The following is a 20,093-nucleotide window of genomic DNA, read 5'->3' on the forward strand; positions in this document are numbered from 1 at the left end:
GTTGAAGAACATTCGTGGTGGTGACATTCTGTATCTTATCAAATTTCCTCATGAAATTAATGATTTCAGATTATAATAATCTTGAATTATAGAAAAAAAATTATGGGTTGGCTAATAAATGTCTCTCTCTCTCCGCCTGTTGGTTTATTGAGAAAAGCTATATATACATAAATCAAGAAGAGTGAGTGGAGATCCATGTACTTATCAAAAGAAAGATCGATAAAGATGGGCAAGGGAAATGGAGTCTTCAAGGTCCTGAGCAAGTTGGTTTTACTGCTATTACTAGGGCTCTCCACTGTTTATGGAGTCACTATCGATGGAGCTTCTAAAATTAGTGGAAGTGGTGCTGCCGGTGGACCTTTCGCACCCTTTGTTGGGCCCTTGTTCTTATAAACTGTTGCTGTAAGCAATGGTTTAGAGAGATGAAGTTCATGATGGATGATGAGACGAAATGGAAGTTATCAATAATGTTAATGAGAGCTTCTAATTGAACTTGGTATACTGAATAAATAAATCTCTCATGTTTTGAAATTCTTTTTTTTTTTTCTCATTTGTTTTTAGTTATATTTCGTCTTCATATTTCAACACCATTATGTCTATAAATGGCTTCAAGCCTTCACTGAGATGAGGTGGAGGTGGGTTTATAGATAACAACCTTGTGATATTTGGTTTCAGATTGGAGTTTGGTTTTGTTAAAAGATTTAAATTTTAACCTTTTTCATGTCTCTGATCAATCTAGATCGTGACCACCTATATATTCCTCCTATAAATTTCTCCTCTATTTATGTTTGGATGTTAAGAAAAAACATAATGAGACATAAATCATGATAATGCAATGATTATTTTATGTTTCTCTCTCTCTCTCTCTTTCGTCAAAATCTTAATTTTTTGAATTTTCTCTTTTCTTTTCTTGACATCCAAACATAGCTACGTTCTAGATTTGTTTTAGGGCATAATAGTAATCATGTTTTTTTTATAATAAAAAAACAAATAAATTAAGAAAGAGCATTATCTACATTGTCTCTATTTAAAACAAATTGTTGTGTATTTGTTATGACAAAATGAGTCAAAAAGTTATCAAGAGTCAGCAAGATAGGGTCCTGATGATATGATAGAGGAATTTCTGTGGTAGTATCCGAAAGTTTCAAAAGTTGTGGAACCAAAAGCCAAGACTAGGGGCAGGGGATTTTTGGAACAAATAGAAGATCAACCAACCCTTATTTCAAGCACCAAATCTCCTTAATCTTCATATTAAGATTCACAGCATAGTCAAGGCCCTTTGATAAAATTATAATCATCGGCTCAAAAAAATGATCTGTGTCCAAAAAACTTGTAGCGACCAAAACAATATGTCCTTCTAAGAGAATGTAGGAAGTCCACCCCACTCTATCTAGGACTGAGTTAGAAGTTCCCGCATAGATCAAGATAGGATAACTTAATTTGGGTAATGTCTTAAGCACATCAGAAATAGAAATAGCAAGATTTTCCTGAATAGATACATCACTGGGAATAATATGGGATGGGGGTGGATATTGAGATCACTTAGCCATTGAGCAACATTTTTGAGGACGCAAGTCGGGTTGGGTTTAACAACCCCATGAGTTATCTTGTTCCGGTGGTGCCAAATGAAGTAACAAGTTATAATAAAAATAGAAAAAACCACTTAAGAAGTGATTTATCAAAACTATTACTAGAAAGAAAAGATATGCAAAGCTGTTCCAAAGAAGGGTAGGAGAAGAATTCTGTTCTCACTCCCAGAGGACCTGCAGCCCATATGCACTTAATCCAATCACACGATAAGTAAAGATGCCAAATGGATTCAATATAAGATCCACAAAAAACACAATTGAGGTCGATCTGACTCCATTTCGATAAATTAGCTTTACTTGTAATTCCTGCATGTAAGACACACCAACAAAATATCTTAAATTTTGGATGCAAAGGAAGTTTCCAAAAAAAATGCCACCAAACTGAGAACTAAGAACTTGTGGGATGTCTTGAAGACACAGATATTGCATCTAATTTGATAGAACGTCTACTCTCCTTAGTTAAAGAGCATACCCATCTATCATTATCACTAGAAGTATGAACATTAGTGGTTAAGTAAGCACAAATAGAAGGCAACCTATTATAGAGAAATGATATATTCCAATGATTATCAACCTGAGGAGGTCCTTCCATTACTGATATGTCAATGTACCAATGTCTGCAGAGTCAGTAGGACATGTGCTATGCTGTTCCAAGGTCAAGATCCTCTCTTAACCATTACCTTTGGGTAAAAAATAGACAAGTTTGGGAAAATACTTAGCTTTCAAAACTTTAACCCAAAGATTATCATTATTTGAAATAAGCCTCCATCCCTGTTTAAGAATGGCCTTGTTGTGAATATCGGCCTTTCTGATGCCCAAACCTCCATGAGTAATGGGGGAACAAATTTTATCCCATGCCACTAAACATGCTTTCTTGCTAGAACCTGTGTTACCGTTCCAGAGTATTGACAATACATTGAACTGACCCTCTTCTAATCTATTAAAAAAAAAAAAAAAAAAAAGGAAAAACTGATCCTTTTCCAGTTCAATTTTTAGCCAGTTCAAATTTATTGCAAGAGTTTTACCAAAAAAAAAAATTTATTGCAAGATGCTTTTAGACTGAGAGGAGTAGACAATGATGTGGAGTGTTAGTACGTACGTAATTTCCATATGTGGTCCAGTGTCTCACCTTATTTAGCACACCAAAGAAAGAATGCTACCTGGCTGTGTGCAGTGCGCAGTTCCTACACCCGGACACAGGACTGCACAAAATGACCACCGCATCCTCAAGAATTTCCACCTTTTCATGGTGGTGTGATGGTCATTTTGCACAGCCTTGTGTCTAGACGTAGGGGCTGCACATCGTACTTGACCAGGTAGGGTTCTCTTCCCTTAGCAAACATTTATACTATTATTTTTATCTTGATTTAATAAAGGAAATCCATGTAAAGGGAAATCTTCATCTGAGGTAGAAAAGAATATTGTGTGTATATTTTCTGAAGATTACAGTTATATTTGTAGCTGGCCTTTATTTAGATTTCACAGAATAGTATTTACTTTCCATTTTATAAATCCTGCGCGCTATAACTGTTTATAGTTTACATATTTGTTCACTCTTCAACCGTCCAACATGATGAACAAATTTATGAAAATTATAGAAAAATAAAATAAGGACATCCCATTTCTTTACTAAACAAACACTCTCTGTAGTTCATCTCATCCAAAATGTGCCTTGTTCCACCATTTCTCTTCTCTTGCATATTGATCTTCATTTTGTTTGGCAACAGTAAAGCCCAGGACTGTGGTGCTAATGGTCCAAATGCATCAAAAATTGCATATACCATCACTGTCAGTAACTCGTACCAAGCGAATTTCAATAAAATTCAGGCAGCCATCGATTCCATTCCCTCACAAAATGATCGATGGGTTCGTATCCTTGTTAGTCCTGGCACCTATAGGTAAATTTCTTTTTACCAAATTGAATATAATATATATAAAGTGACACTGTCAGTAGAGCTGTTCTTGATTTCAATATTTTATACTGTCTATTATCATCCTATGCATTCAGAGAGAAGGTTACAGTCTACAAAGACAAGCCCTGCATCATTCTTGAAGGAAATAGTGGTTCAGATATTATAATTACATATGATGCACACTTATACACAGATAAGAGTGCTACTTTCACCTCAAGAGCTGATAACTTTGTAGCCAAAAATATTGTCTTCAAGGTGAGGCTGTTTTAACTCAAATACAAGTCTCATGTGGTTTTCTATTACCACACTAAAGCAGTTTTTATGGGTATTTTTTTTTAATCCTTTCTATATTATAAACAGAACGCTTATCCTAATAAAGGACCTGTTCAAGGATACAATACTGTGGAGCAGTCTGTTGCAGTAGAAGTATCTGGAGACAAAACATCTTTTCATGGATGTAGTTTCTATGGATTTCAAGATACATTATGGGATAACCAAGGTCGCCATTACTTTCAAAACTGTTTTATTGAAGGCGCGATAGATTTCATCTGGGGGAATGGCCAGTCCATATATGAGTTACGGTACCTAATAATGTAATTGAGGTTATAAAGTAGTAAATCTTAATTGAGATTGCAATGAAATTAACAATCCATGACACAACTCTGTATTCAATTTATGCAGGGATGTAAAATATCTGTGCTTCCTATTGATGGAGGCCGGCTAGCAGGGTTTATAACAGCTCAGGGCCGAAATTCGGGTAACGAGATGACTGGATTTGTATTTAAAGCAGGAACAGTAATTGAAAATGGAAATGCACATTCCTATCTTGGCAGAGCTTATGGAGCTTATTCAAGAGTGATTTGGTACGACACAGAATTCTCAGATGTTTTAGTCCCCCAAGGATGGCAAGCTTGGAACCAACACGAGTAAGATCTCTCTCTTTCATTCTTGAATTTTTGGCTACCATATTAATTCTGCCTTCTTTTTGTGCCCTATGGTACTATTGATTTCACACCTCTATCACAATCTCTCTTCTCCTTGACCATGTGGGTCCCTCATTGATGAAACCGTTCTGTATTTCAATTGATGTGACGTGAGAAATGCTCCCCACATTGGTAGTGCTGAGAACCCTCTCCCTGCATTTAATTTACATTCATATGGAATGCAATTAATGTTCAGTCCATAATAGTTAAAACTTATTGTTTTTTTGAAATTTAATGTCATGTCAAAGTCAAACTTTGTCTAAAGAATGGTTAAACCCTAAGGTCTCCATAAATTTCAAGTTTTAGATCAAAATGGAGTTTGTCAAGTGGAAAAATTAATGCTATGTTTGATATGCATTATTGGAATGCATTCTAGGTCGATTTCGCATTCTCGAGAGATAAAAACAACTGTTTTTATGACCCAAGAATATAAAATCGACTTGGAATGCATTCCAAGAATGCATACCAAACACTGCCTAAGTATTCAATGTATTCAGGACTGCCAATAGGAGGGTGGGTTCAAGAGGATGTACAAATATACATGGGAGGGCATATGATTGACTTTAGCCAATCACTTTGAAACAAGTACTCATTGTTCTTTATTACTGTATATTTTCAGGGAAAATCTTGAGTATGCGGAGGTTGATTGCTATGGACCAGGGTCAAATTTATCCAATCGTGTGATATGGTTAAAGAAACCAACTAAACAAGATGTACAAAAATTCACAGATATTTCTTACATTGACCAAGATGGATGGTTGGCCAATCAACCTTGAGAAGCAAGTTCTTGATGCTATAAAATTTTTGTTGTCTTCAACAACAATTTTATTTTCCTTTCTTTCTTAAGTGTTACAAACACACTCATAATGGTGTTGGAATATGGTAGAAAATTAGGGCTTGGCTCTACAATGTTTGCGCTAATAGGAGCCACGTGTATTTGGTCGCGTAAATCTGTTGGTGCATGTATTGATTCTGGACATAATTCGATAGAATGACTTTCTGTGGATTCGTCATTATGAAAGATTAACTGTTTTGTTACCCTAATTTTGTGACATGAATCTTCTTGACTAACTGTTTGGTTTCCCTGAGTCTATCAATTGGATTGATCCTAAATCTGCCTGAAAAACTGTTTGGTTTACCATGTGTTTATCAATTGGCCAAATTCTCATTTTAAGTACAAGTAATTTTTTTGTTTGATACTGGGGATTTTTGAAATTCACCTTCATGCCATGTATTTGACACCCCCTCCTAGTTTGTAAATAATAAAAAAAAAAGAGACACCTCTCCTTACGGTGTCAATTACTCAAGGCCAAGTATTTGAATAAAACCAAGATAGTTAATGCTAAATTCAAATCAAAAAATGGTTCTTGATTTCTATATATATTTTCTCTTGTCTATTATTATCCTATGCATTCAGAGAGAAGGTTAAAGTCCCCATAGACAAGCCCTGCATCATTCTTGGAGGAAATAATGGTTCAGATATTAAAATTTCATATGATGCACACTCATAAACCGATAAGAGTGCTACTTTCACCTCAAGAGCTAATAACTTCGTAGCCAAAATATAGTCTTTAAGGTGAGGCTATTTTAACTCAAATACAAATCTCATATTTTTCTTGATTTGATCATGTGGTTTTCTATTACCACCCTTAAGCAGTTTTTATGGGTATTTTTTTTCCTTTTTGATCCTTTCTAAATTATAAACAGAACACTTATCCTAATGAAGGATCTGTCCAAGGAAAGAGTACTGTGGAGCAGTCCGTTGTAGTAGAAGTAAGTATCTGGAGACAAAACATCTTTTCATGGATGTAGTTTCTATGGATTTCAAGATACATTATGGGATAACCAAGGTCGCCATTACTTTCAAAACTGCTTTATTGAAGGCGCCATAGATTTCATCTGGGGAATGGCCAGTCCATAAATGAGGTGAGGAACACACTCTTCCTAACTGATTGATCTTAGAATCAACAACTCTGCATTCACTTTATGCCTACCTCAGAGGGGAGCTAGATGTAATTTTTTCAAACTACAGGGTTTTTTTTTTTTTTGAAATTTTCCCTAGTTACAGAAAATAAATTTTCATTTAGATAAACAAAGTCCAAAAGGTTTAATCTGTCCAAGTTATAACATTCCATGTGAATATTATTTTGCATGGATTTGCAAATGAATAAACACATGAAACAAAGAAAGATCGATACATAACTAAATGCATATATTGAGAATCAGTAGCACCATGGGTCAGCAACTAAAAAGGTTTTTACATATAGCCAATGTCACCATTTGCTGATGGGGTGAATTTCAGCCAAAAATGAGCTTATGAAAAACTAATGATTTTTGTGAATTGATTGAAAAGCCCAAGAATAAATTGTTTGACTGTTGATAATATAATGGTAGGTGTTGCGTGTGAAAAACTCCGCCACCAGGTTCGCCCGTGGATGAGCCTGCAAAAATCGAGTTAGTGCGAGAGAGCCGGTGTGACTCCGGCCAAAGGCTCTCCGACGCCCAAGTCAGGTCTTCAAAACAACAGCGGTTCAACTAGTAAAAAAGTGAGATGAGCATATGAGCTATATACCTGAGTATTTATAGACTGAGCCTAGGGCGACGAGTTTTATTTCTGGTAGGAGTTTGACCAATAGAGTCGTATTTGGACGTGGACTCTTTACTTGGAAAGAGTTCTCATCCGATTGTATACGGTTTCGCTTTTGGGGGGTGTCGGGATGTTTGACGTGGCTTCGTCATCCAAATAACCGGAGTTCGGCTCAGTGTTCGGGCTTGGGTGTCGGCTCCAACCTGGTGAGTCTTGGCAGACAGGGGGATGTTGACCTCATTGCCTCACTGCGCAGGGCTTAGATCCGCTACCGACCCGGGAGGGCTCGGCCACGATGTCGGCTCCATTGCCGATCCTGGAGGGCTCGGCTATGTTGTCGGTCTTAGAGGGCTCAAGCGTGTTGCTGATCCCTGAGGGCTCGGTCAAGTTGTCGGCCTTGGCGTCCCCAACCATGGTGCCGAGTACGCGGTACTCGGCCTCGTCCTCGATCACTTGTGGGTCCTGGGACCACCTTTTCCGTAGCCCAATGGTTCAGTTCTGCCTCGGCCACGCCACGTGTTGGCCGCTGGTTGGCCATCGTTTATCGACTCATCACTTGCCCCCACTCATCAAGGCTCGGCTCGACCTTGGTGAGTATGCTTCAATGGTGAGTGTTTTTTTTGGGCTGGCTGAGGCCGAGCCCTCTTGACGTGATATTAAATGCTGTCAGCGACACATCTGACGGTGCTTCATTTTCCATGTGACACGTCACTCGGCTTCATCATTGCGCTTGGATCGCTTCGATCTAGACCGTTCATTTTGTACGATTTTTTCTCGGTCGTTAGATCCTGACTTTTTGGCTACCTCTTATCAGCCACTATAAATAGGGGGTAATGTTCTTCATTTGTTCTTGCTTGAATTTTCAAAGCACTTGGCTATCTTAGAGTTCTCGGTCTTCTCAGCTCTTTGCTCATTTTGTGCTCGGTGTTGTCGACTTCCCTCATTTTTCACTCTTTGGCGTCGATGCTTTCCTGTGTTTAGACTTTTCTTACCTCTCCCGCCACTTCATCTTCAGCCTCAGATCCAGTAAGTCTTCTATCCTTCTTAAATTATGTTGACCGACAACTTGTCCGACGAGGAGGTTCTTGCCGAGCTGCACAAAGTCATGAGCCCGAGAAGAGAGTTTTTGGGACTCTCCCCTATTGTAGACCTATTGGGCTCGAAGTTGGATGAGCCCTGGATGGTGGACCCTCGTCCCACTGGTGGTGCCCAGCTTCCGTTACCTGACCAGCCTACCCACTTGGCTTAGCATGCCCCCGTGGACCGTGAGGGGGATGCCAGCTCGTCCTCCGATGAGGATGAGTCTTCAGAAGAGGGAGAGGGGTCGACAGAATTGGCCGTCGATGCTCCCGACCTCGCCGAAGGTAGTGTCGGAACCGTAGAGAGTATGGTCTCTGCGTCCGAGCTTGATGAGCTTCGGGCGACTTATGGGATCCTGGATACCATCTAGCTCCGAGCTCCAAGGCCTCGGGAAATGGCTCGCTTCATCTGACTTGGTGAGGTGGCCTTCTACGAGATAGCCTTCAGATATGGCTTCCACTTCCCGATCCTTCGTCTGGTGGACGACATCTTGGATCATTGGCATTTGTCACCGGGCCAACTGACTCCGAATGCATGGCTGATCATGCTCGGCGTCCACTTGTTCTTTGGCCAACTGGGCCGAGTGGTTTCTACGGCCCTCTTCTCCCAACTCTACTACTTAAAGCAGTTCCAGGATCAGGGGTAGTACTACTTCTCTCACCGAACTCAGTGAAACTCGGCGGTGAACGTCTTCAAGTTCTTAGAGCGAGTCTCATCCTCCAACAAGCATTGGAATCCTTGATTCTTCTTCATCTCTATCCCCGCACTCCTTTTAGGACCGAGTGGAAGGAGATAAATTTGAAGTATTTCAACTGAGCGCCGACTCTAAATGCGTATGACCAGGAATCATACGACGTGATGCTGACGGGTCAGCCGTTCAACATTTTGCTGCTCTAAGATGAGGAGTTCCTTCGACTCTAGAGGTTGACCCTTGGTAAGTGGCCCAGGCCGAGCTCCCTTTTCGGTGATCATCATTCTCGATTGTGTATCTGACCACCCTTTTTTCCCTTTTTTTGTTTGTTTGCAGTGGCTGGCGATCTTCCCCAACTCGATGCTGCTTAGATAAAGGCCGAGCTCATGGAGGAGAAGAAGAAGAAGGCTATGGAGAAAGCCACGAGTAGAGCCATGGCTGATAAGTCCAAGGGTAAGGGCTTGATGGGGCAGGCCTCGAAGGACTTGATTGGCATTGAGGCCGACCTCCCCAAGGCCTTGGCTACCCTCGCGAAGAAGAGGGACTGAGAGGAGCCCACCCTGTCGTTGGAGAAGTGGCAAAAGGGGAAGATCTCAATCAACCTCAAGGGGCACAATCCCCTCAGTGTCCCCCTCGGTGTCACTGGGGGTCCCGTACTCGGGAGGGCCTCAGCCAGCAATGCCCCATTCCGCCCCTCCTGGCAGCTTTCCTCAAAGGATACGGCTCTACAATCTGAGCCCATGCTCGAGAGTGGTTGGATATAGCTCGGCTTCCTCTCGATCGGTCTTTCCTCACCGACATGAGCAACACTGAGCTCTTGGGTTCACTATTCCAGGACTTGACCATCGTAAGTTACTCATCTTCCAGACTCGGGCTTCCTCCATTTTTTTTTGTCCGTCCTCTGACCTGTCTGTACTTTTCTCTTCGCAGGGTTTCTCCAAGGCTACTGAGGCTGCTCTCCTCTTTGTCAAGTTGTCCACCGACGACGCTTCACTGGAGGAGTAGGCCGAGAAGGCTGGGGATGCTGCTAAGCTGGCCATCTGGGAAACTCGGGATGAGGAGGGGAAGAGGAAGAGGGCCGAACCCGATCTAGAGGCGGCGAGGGCCGAGCTGAAGACCCCGAAGGAGAAGTCGGCCAAGGAGGTTGAAGACCTAAAGGCTGAGCTGAGCGGTCTGAAGGAGAAGGCCGAGGTCGACCTGCAAAAGGCCAAGAAGGAGGCTATAGATGATTATCTTCAGTCAGAGGATTTCCGAGAGGTGCTCCACCAACTGAGCAAGCCCACCTATGCCTCGGGGTTCAGTGACGGTCGAGCTGAGGTGCTAAGCGAGCTGTGGGAGTCACATCCTAACTGGGATCTCTTGCAGTTCAACGAGGACACTATTACCATGGTCGAGACTGCCAAGGCGAGGACTGGGTCGAGGTGAACCAAAGCTCAAATCCTTTCAGACTCGCCCCCTGATCGCCTATCTCCCTCTCGAAGACGCTCCCAAGGACGTGCTGGCTTCTTAAAGGCTGTGTTTTATTTTTCTTTTTTTTTTTTTTTTGGAATGTATGGTGGACCCACCGAGGACTCTTTCTCATGTACATTACTGCCAATTCTTCAGCTTTTAATTAATGAAAAAATCTTCATCTTTAAGTTTTTTTTATCGATTTTTGCTCTCGGCACGTAGTATAGGGGACCCAATCCCCAACGTTAATAGGCAGACCCTTCATACTTGGTGATTTTTTGCTTTAAAGGTTGCCTTCGGACGTCTTGCTAGGTATACAAATGCACTGATCCCAAGGTCAATTGATGAGGCTAACCCGAGGCTGACTCCGAGGCAACCGTTGTGGGCGACCAGAGGCCAATCTCTTTGCCTAAGGATTTTATGCTTCCTTCGATGGCCCGAGTTCTCGGGGTCGAACAATCTATTTTGATTGGTCTTATGATCTGGGTTCTGTTGACCTACGAGGGTCAGTCTTCGAGGTCGGCCAATCTATGAGGATTGGTCTTATGACCTTAGCTCTGCCGACCTATGAGGGTCGGTCTTCGGAGTCGGCCAATCTATGAGAATTTGCCTTAGGACCTTAGCTCTGCCGACCTATGAGGGTCAGTCTTCCGGGTCAGCCAATCTATGAGGATTGGTCTTATGACCTTAGCTCTGCCGACCTATGAGTGTTGGTCTTCAGGGTCGGCCAATCTATGAGGATTGGTCTTATGACCTTAGCTCTACCGACCTATGAGGGTCGGTCATCGGGGTTGACCTGAGAGATAGGAATTTGGAGTAAACTGGAGCTTGGATGAGATATTATTTTTATTGATGTAAAAAAATTTTGAAACAAGTTTTGAAACATGAACTCGAACCAAACTTTAATAGTCTTCTATTGGTAAAATTTCTTTAGGTTCTCCGAATTCTAAGGTTGGGGTATCTTCTTGCCGTCGGAGTCTTCAACCGATACATCCCTTGTTGAATCTGTTTGGAGACTATGTACGGTCCTTCCTAGTTTGGGGCGAGCTTCCATTGTTATCGCGGTTGAAATGCACTAGCCTTTCTAAGGACAAGATCCTCTAGACGAAATAAACATTCCTTCACTTTGGTGTTATAATTCTTTGCCGTTTTCTATTGGTACGCTATGTTTCTTAGTAATGCGTTTTCCCTTACTTCATCCAGGAAGTCTAGGTTCGCTCTCAAGCTGTCCTCATAAGTCTTCTCATTGAAGTTTAGTATCCTGTAGGATGAGGCCTTCACCTCTACCGGAGTGCGCGCTTCGGTCCTATAAGCCAATCTAAATGGGCTATCTCCGGTGGGGGTTCTCACGATCATTCTGTATGCCCATAGTATGCTCGGCAGCTCTTCTACCCATCTCCCCTTGGCCTCATCCAGTATTCTCTTTATTCCTGCTAGCAATGTTCTATTGGACACCTCGACTTGACCATTGGCTTTTGGATGAGCCACAGCTACTGGGCGATAGTTTATATAGAAGTGCTTGCAAAATTCTCAAAAGTTTGGGTTATTGAACTGCTTGCCGTTGTCGATGATTAGGACTTTGGGAAGACCAAACCGGTAGATGACCTTATCTCAAAAAATTTCCTCCATATTTTTCTTGTTAATGGTTGCCAATGGCTCGGTCTTAACCCATTTAGTGAAATAGTCATTGGTGACGACCAGATACTTTCTCTTCCCCGAGGCCAGGACAAAATCCCCGAGTATGTCCATTCCCCACATGGCGAAGGGGATCAGACTAAGCATAGGTGTCAGATTTGTCATGGGCTTATGTGGTACTGGGGAAAATAGTTGGCATTTCTCACAAGTCTTCACATATTTCATGGCTTCTTCTTACATTCTCGGCCAATAGAATCCTTGTTGAAGCACCTTGTATGCTAGTGCTCGGCCTCCCATATGACTACCGCATATTCCTACGTGCACTTTGGCTGAAGTGTACTCGACACCTTTTGGTCTGAGACATCTAAGCAGTAGAGGTGAGACGGCCCTCTTGTACAGAGTTCTGTCGACCATGGTGTACTTTGTGGCTCGGATTTTGACTTTTCTTGCTTCTTCTCGGCTCTCCGAGAGTTGATCATTCTCCAAATAATTGATGATTGGGTCCATCCAGCTCGGACCGTCCTCTTTGATGTGGTCGACCTTCCTATCATTTTGTCACGGGCTTATGTGGTACTAGGGAAAATAGTTGGCATTTCTCACAAGTCTTCACATATTTCATGGCTTCTTCTTACATTCTCGGCCAATAGAATCCTTATCGAAGTACCTTTTATGCTAGTGCTCAGCCTCCCATATGACTACCGTATATTCCTTCGTGCACTTCGGCTGAAGCGTACTCGGCACCTTTTGGTTTGAGACATCTAAGCAGTGGAGCTGAGACGGCCCTCTTGTACAGAATTCTGTCGACTATGGTGTACTTTATGGCTCGGATTTTGACTTTTCTTGCTTCTTCTCGGCTCTCTGAGAGTTGATCATCCTCCAAATAATTGATGATTGGGTCCATCCAGCTCGGACCGTCCTCTTCGATGTGGTCGACCTTCCTGTCGTTTAGCGACACTCGTTCAGGATTTCAATATATACCGAACTGTTCAGACTCGGCATTTTGGCCTTGGCTAGTCACAACAGGGAGTTAGCCACGTAATTTTCTTCTCACGGTACTTGGGTCATCTCAAAATGTTTGAACTTGGCAAGTAGTCCTCAGACTCGTTCTAGGTAAGCTATCATTCTTTTGCCTTTTGCCTCATACTCACCGTTGACTTGGTTCACCACGAGTTGTGAGTCACTTCTTGCTTTCAGTCGTTCAATGCCTATAGCTTTGGCGACTCAGAGCCCTGCTAGGAGAGCCTCGTACTCGACCTCGTTATTGGAGGCCGAGAATTTGAACCTCATGCGTATTGGATGCAGAATCCCTCTAGGCTGACCAACATCAACCCCGTACCGGTTTCGGCCGCATTGCTCGACCCATCAACATTCATAATCCAGGCTTGCTCTGTCTCATCTTCTGAGGTCGGCCTCTCATCTCCTTGGACCTCGGGGTCGGCCATGGTACATTCAGAGATGAAGTCGGCCAGGGCTTGTCCTTTAACGGCCATGCGGGGTCGATAGTCAATGTTATATTCGCTCAGCTCCACCGCCCAGGCGATTAGTCGACCCGATACGTCAGGCTTGTGCAATATCTTTTTGAGGGGTTGGTCGATTAAAACTACCAGGTGGGCTTGAAAATACGACCTCAGTTTCCTTGCTGCCGTTACAAGTGCAAACGTGACCTTCTCAAACTTGGAGTATCTTGTTTCCGCATCAATTAACACATTGCTAACATAGTATATTAGCTTTTGGATCTTGTCCTCTTATCTCAGTAGCACGACGCTGACGGTCACGGGTGTTGAGGCTAAGTAGAGTCGGAGTTCTTCCTTTGGCTGGGGTCGAGAGAGGAGAGGTGGATTCTCTAGATACCGTTTCAGCTTCTCAAAAGCTTGCTGGCACTCTCTAGTCCACCTAAAATCTTTTGGGTTCCGAAGGTTCTTCAACGTCTTGAAGAAAGGTAGGCACTTGTAACCTGGCCTCAACATAAACCTCGCCAAAGCCCCACTTTTCCATTTAGCCTTTGCACCTCTCAGACTATCTTAGGAGGAGTCATCTCTTGGATGGCTCTGATTTTTGCAGGGTTAGCCTCTATGCCTCGAATGGAGACCATAAAGCCAAGGAACTTTCCCTAGGTCACCCCAAAGGTGCATTTGGCGGGGTTCAGCTTCATCTGGTTTTTCCTCAATACTCTGAACGCTTCTTCTAGGTCGACGAGATGGTGTTCATCCCTTTGGCTCTTAACTAACATGTCATCTATGTACACCTCCATATTTTGGCCAATCTGGTCTTGAAACATATGGTCGACCATCCTTTGGTACATGGCCCCCGCATTCTTTAACCCGAAGGGCATCAATATGTAGCAAAAGTCTCTTGATCGGTTCGGAAGGCCGTGTATGCCTCATCCTCTTCATGCATGAGGATCTGATTGTAACCGAAGTACGCGTCCATGAACCTGAGAACCCATGTATGGAGGTCCCCTCAGGTTTGAGGACATCATCGCTGAAGCCAAATTATCGATACGCATCAAGCAACATCAGATCTACCGATGCACTCGTGTCTATTAATACCCGGTGGACAGGTCTTTTCGTGATCTCCACCTGCACCACCAAAGCATCATCATGAGGTAAGCTTATACCTTCGAGGTCAGCGTCGGTGAAGGAGATCACTGTTTTGATCCTCGCTATCTTGTTTGGCATCTCCGCCATAGCCACGAACCGCACATAGGCCTTAGCTTTCCTTGTCAACTCCTGCCCAGGACCTCCTAGGATGGTATATATTGGTGCTCCTTTGGCCCCATTTGGCTCCAAACCCTTGTCCCTCTTTTTGGGTCAGGCTCGGTCCTCGCAGCGCTCGGCCCTGAGATTGTCTCGTCTCAGCTCATCCCTCCTCCGATAATGGTTTTCATTTCTCCTATCTCCCTGCTCGACTCGACCCCCTTTAACATACCACTTTAAGTATCTAGCTATTATCAGCTCTTTAATTTCTCTCTTCAATTGGAAGCAGTCTTCGGTGTTGTGGCCAATGTCCTTATGAAATTGACAACACTTATTCGGGTTTCTAAAAGTTCCCGCTTGCTTTGGTCGAGGTCGGCGCATGCATCCCTCGCCTTGGACCTGCATCAAAATTTCCTTGCGAGATGTGTTTAAGGGGGTGTACACCGGACTTTGGGCTCGGTTAGTCCTGTAGGGTTGATAGTCGGTCCTGATTCATTTTTCCTCCTTGCGATCATCTACTGCCAACCTCTTCTTCTCACCTTTACTCTCGGTTGTTTTCCGGGCTTGGAGCACCTCAGCCATGTTGGCGAATTTGTTGCATCTCTCCAGGAGTTTGACCATATTTTTGGTCGGTTTTTGAGCCAAATCTTTGATGTGGTCGATGTTTGAGAGACCATTGCTCATCACCGTGTGGGCCGTGGCTTCATCTAGATCCTTGATGTCCAAGGATTCTTTGTTAAAATGGGAGACAAAGGCTCGGATCAACTTGTCAGGCTTTTGTTTCACACTCAAAAGGTTGACCATTGTTTTCTTGTGCTTCATACTACTCTGACAGCAAGTGACAAACACTTTGCACAGTTCGGAGAAATTTGTGATAAAGTTCGACATCAGCCACGAAAACCAGGAAGTGGCCGCACCCTTGAGGGAGGCCAAGAATACGCGGTAGGAGACTATTTCTATCACGCCCCCATCCCAATGTAAGATATTTTATCACATTGCGGTATGACTGGGATAATCACACATCATCCCACTACCTACTAGGACTACACAGATACATTGCCCTGAGCCACAGTCCACCCTGTCACCACAATATGATGATAGAAAGGACTATACCAAATGGAATTAAGCGTTCCAATCCCAGAGTTAGCGGAAGCAAAATTAAATCAAAATATGTGAATTTATAGAGCATTGGTTCTCTGATGATAACACATAATACAATACCAATGTTCATAACCGTTTAATCTCTCCTAATTCAGTAAGCATACAGTTTCTACATGATTGTGGAATGAATACAAAATTTAAACAATAAAAATTGCCCCAAGGGCACCACTTTTGGGTGTACATCTACATCCAAGTCACAGCCACCGGCTCCACTTGATTCGCATCCAATGGTGCTCGTCAAGAGGTTATCTGCATATCAACTAAAAGGGGGTTGTACAACGGGGTTAGCTACACTAGCTAGTGAGAGAACAAAGGGGACTGCGCACACATCATACAATCAATATCAAATAGAATGATGCATGTTAATGTTAGATTCATTTTCCACCTAGCGCATAAATTCTATCGGTCAAGTATATGCTACTGTGATAACTCGGGAGACACTGAGGGTCACTTATCCTATCGCCCCAATGAATCCTCAATTATCATGAGGGGACCTACACTGGTAGAAGCCATCATTACCACCTAGTGGCAAACCCCGATAGCCATCACTACCCCTATCCTGGCCTCTCCCACCTCCACAAACCACAGATGCTCAGACTATCCAACACATAAACCCCTGTTAACAAGGGTCGTAGCATAAGGGAACAAGCATCCTAGCCACAAATATACTATATGCAGGTCCTATCGTCCCGAGAGGTATTTCGGGTGCATCAACGTCCCATTCCATCCAGTACCCGGGTACCAGCATGGCTCAACACATACAAATTAGGATGACATATAATAGTTTTTATAATTAAATCAATTGGGGTTCTGGTACCGGCACACCCGACAACGTAGCCTGATACAATGGTGAGAATAATATCGCAATCATAGCAGTTCACATTTGAATAATAATGCAATGTGCACAATGCTTATATTTATATAATAGCATGCTTAAGATTGTAAAATATTTATATATTCACACCCAACAAAGTCACCTAGAACCCACTCACCGAACTCGGGTGTAGCCCGACGTGATTGGCATGAATCTCACCGAACATCGGGTGTCATTTGGCGTGGTTCATATGAATCTCACTGGTGCACCGGCCTAGACATACAAAAGAGATTGTTAAAATAATTATAGAGGGGTCCCATGCTAGGCCCCTAAGGTTAAAATCAAGTTTCAACCGAGAGAGCATGAGAGGACTCATGGACGGTTTCAGCAGAGGTGAGTCCGTCCCTGACTTCGTTCAGGCCAAAAGGGAAAAACAGAGCGAGTGGACCCACGAGTGGAACTTCTTACTTGGATCCGATCGTGCATCCGTTTGACACCTGAGACATAGCTAAAAGGGAGCTGACCAACGGGCAGATGTGCTTCTTGGGCCCGCCCCTGCATCTGGTCGATTCCTGAGACATGCCCGAGAGCAACTGGCCTTGGGCGGATGCAAACAGGGTGAATCCGTGCCTTCGTCCGCTTAGGCCACCTCATAGGGTTTACACTGGGTGGACTGACGGACGGTACCATGATTGGTGGATCCGATCGTTTGTCTACCGATAGTCTCTTCCGAGATTTCAAAGGGCTTCTGCTCTAGCTTGAAGCTGGGAGTGCCCCAAACTCTTAGGGATAGGGGAGGGGTGTCTAAGCCTTCCTAGGGTCACTAGATCCTAGGCTCACCTCATGGATCCAAGATCCTACAAGGATTGGTCTCAATTTGGTCCAAAAGTTGGGTTTCAAGGTTCAAAACCAATTCTTAGCAGCAGTGGCTGCAATTGCAACTCATGGAAACTCAAACCAGGTCTAAGTCAGCTCCATTAGAGGTTCCAACTAGGGAACGAGATCTACCTTGAGTCCCAAATGGAACTCTAGGTCAGCCCAAGCTCAAGGGAATCATCAAAACAGAAAAGAGAATGGAGAAGTACCAAGTTTGGAGTCTTACCTGCAATGGAGGCAGTAAGGATAAGGCTAGGTGAGCCCTCTTGACCTCCTCCCTTCCTTTCCATCTCTTCTCCTTCACCTTCTTCTTCTCCCTTCGTCCGGACAGCAAGAGAAGGAGATGTGGGGCAGCCAGCCATTTTGGCATAGCTCCCATCTTCTTCCCTTCCCCTCTCATTCCTCTCCCACTTCTACTTCTTCCCTTTCCTTCCTTCTCCTTCTCTTATCTCTTCTCCTCCACGATTTGTTTGGGAGGGGAGAGAGATAGGTGAATGGGAGGGATTCTCTTATCTTTAAGGGGTAGAAGGGGCCTTAGGATATGTTTGGTTATGGGTCCTTAGAATGTAGTTTAGCTCTGGTTTTAAATGGGTTTTGGGTTAGGTCTTAGGCCATGTTTGGTCCATGTCATGGCCCTTAGGTCCATTTAGTTAGGGTTTGTTTGGGTTGGGTCCAAGCCTCACTAGACTCGCTAGCCCTTAAGCCTTGTTTGGTTTTAGTTAGGCTATTAAAACCCATTATTTAATTAAGTTAGGCTTTGTGGGCCCCACCTTCATGGCCCACTCAACAAACTAATGGTATGGGTAGGGATCCACATGGCCCCAAGGTTCACTTAGGGTGTCCAGGGCACGGGGGTGTGGGTCCCACAGGAAAATCACCAAAAGGACAAGTAACAGCATGGGCAGATCCTTGACCGGATTTAGTACTAGTGAGTCCGTTCGTGACTCCGGTGTTGCTGTCAGTGTCCAACTTCAAGGAAAGTTGTGGGGCTTTGACCCACACTTTCAGGTCTTCGAGGGGATACTTTTAGTAATATTTTAAGTCTGGGGTTACAGGTGTTGGCCAGTGACACCATGGCATTTGCCCCTTAGGTAAAGGTCTAAGCTACCCTGGGGTTTAAGGGTATATTTGGGGTGTGGGTGTAACAATTTCAGACCCTCCGTATATAGTCATCATGGAGTTGAAATAGTTGACGTGATTGATTGGGTCGGTCATTCTATCATACCTGTCAAAGGAGGGAGGTTTGAACGCCAATGGTAGTGGCATGTTCATGATCTCAAGGGGATACGGGTGTTGCCCCAACATTGAGTACACATCCCCTGTCACGTGCTTTTTCATCCCTTCGAGTTTTTCATTGAGCTCCCGTAGCCGTCGCTCTAGTTTGGTTTATTGGGGTCGGCCATCGTGCTCGATCATTCAGAGTCGGTTGGATCCTCGGCCTCTGTTGTTACATTCGGCCAAGTTGTCATCGTGCTCAGCACGGTCATTGAGCTCGGCTTGGCCATTTTCCCGATTGACAATTCTTCGAGGACTCTATTGTTGGTCCCTTCGGTGTGAGTGGCTATGATGTGACTCTTCTGGTCGCGCTTGATTCCTTCGAGGATCCTTCGGATGATCTCGGTGCCCTTGATTTACACTTTACCTAATTAACCCAAGAAAATCGACCTTCTTGATACCAAGGATGCTGGGTCAAGGTCCCCGCGCTCCTTGGATCCAACCCGATCTTTGTTGTTCCTCAAATTTGGCCACGGAGGAGGAGTTCGGTGTAGCAATCAAGACAATGCCGTGCGACTTGGCTCACCTCGGGCTCGCTTATCGGGGTCCCATGGGGCATGACTAGTGCACGTGGCAACGATGGCATCGGGGGCCGACCCAAGTTCCCCCCTTGGTCCAGTTGAGCCACGAGGGTGCGCAACATCATTGGTGTGAAGCATTTTTTGCTGGAAGTCCATAAATTGATGATTATTGGCGAGAGCCTCCAGATCAAGGTCTTTCGGTATAGCAGGCGGTGGTAAGTTAAAGCCAACCATCGTCGGCTTGCCCTACAGCCGTCTTTTGATGTCATTCCTGGGTAGGGTCGATTCGGCCGCTGTCACGGCACCGTGTCGACTTTCTCCTCGTGGAGGTCTTCTTGCCACCCCTTGGTGCAAGGTTTTGGGCAGAGGCGAGTTTCTCTCTCCCCATCGGGCTGTGTTTCCTCTTCTTTGGAGACGATGCCGTGTTGACCCGATCTCGTATGTACCATCGTTCTTGCTCTTTAGATTGGTAGAAACGACTAAGATTTTCCGATGTCATTCCCATTGACGGTGTTAAATTTGTTGTGTGTGAAAACCTCTGCCACCCGGTTCACCCGTGGATGAGCCTGTAAAAATTGAGTTAGCGCGAGAGAGCTGGTGTGACTCCGGCCAAAGGCTCTCTAACTCCCAAGTCAGGTCTTCAAAACAACAGCGGTTCAACTTAGTGAAAAAGTGAGATGAGCATATGAGCTCAGTACCTGAGTATTTATAGACTGAGCCTAGGACGACAAGTTTTATTTCAGGTAGGAGTCTGACCAGTAGAGTCGTAGCTGGACGTGGACTCTTTACTTGGAAAGTGTCCTCATCTGAATGTGATACGGTT

The 20,093-nt window shown here is 44.0% G+C and overlaps 1 protein-coding gene across 1 annotated transcript; it reads left to right on the top strand.

Annotated features, from left to right (window-relative positions):
* Nucleotides 1-225: 225 nt before the first annotated feature.
* Nucleotides 226-5,261, top strand: LOC122659249 (putative pectinesterase 10). Its single transcript, XM_043854380.1, has 6 exons — nt 226-383; nt 3,317-3,487; nt 3,598-3,757; nt 3,863-3,928; nt 4,184-4,428; nt 5,105-5,261. The coding sequence occupies exons 1-6, from the start codon at nt 226-228 to the stop codon at nt 5,259-5,261; spliced, it is 957 nt and encodes a 318-aa protein (XP_043710315.1).
* Nucleotides 5,262-20,093: the final 14,832 nt, after the last annotated feature.

Source organism: Telopea speciosissima, chromosome 4 (genome assembly GCF_018873765.1).
Source record: "Telopea speciosissima isolate NSW1024214 ecotype Mountain lineage chromosome 4, Tspe_v1, whole genome shotgun sequence".
NCBI lineage: Eukaryota > Viridiplantae > Streptophyta > Magnoliopsida > Proteales > Proteaceae > Telopea > Telopea speciosissima.

Bases quoted from the DNA above. Each gene is read 5' to 3' on its own strand.
- LOC122659249 (XM_043854380.1), top strand. From the start codon at position 226: ATGGGCAAGGGAAATGGAGTCTTCAAGGTCCTGAGCAAGTTGGTTTTA. The intron at 384-3,316 runs GTTCTTATAAAC...GTTTGGCAACAG, and splicing joins GCACCCTTTGTTGGGCCCTT to TAAAGCCCAGGACTGTGGTG. The intron at 4,429-5,104 runs GTAAGATCTCTC...GTATATTTTCAG, and splicing joins CAAGCTTGGAACCAACACGA to GGAAAATCTTGAGTATGCGG.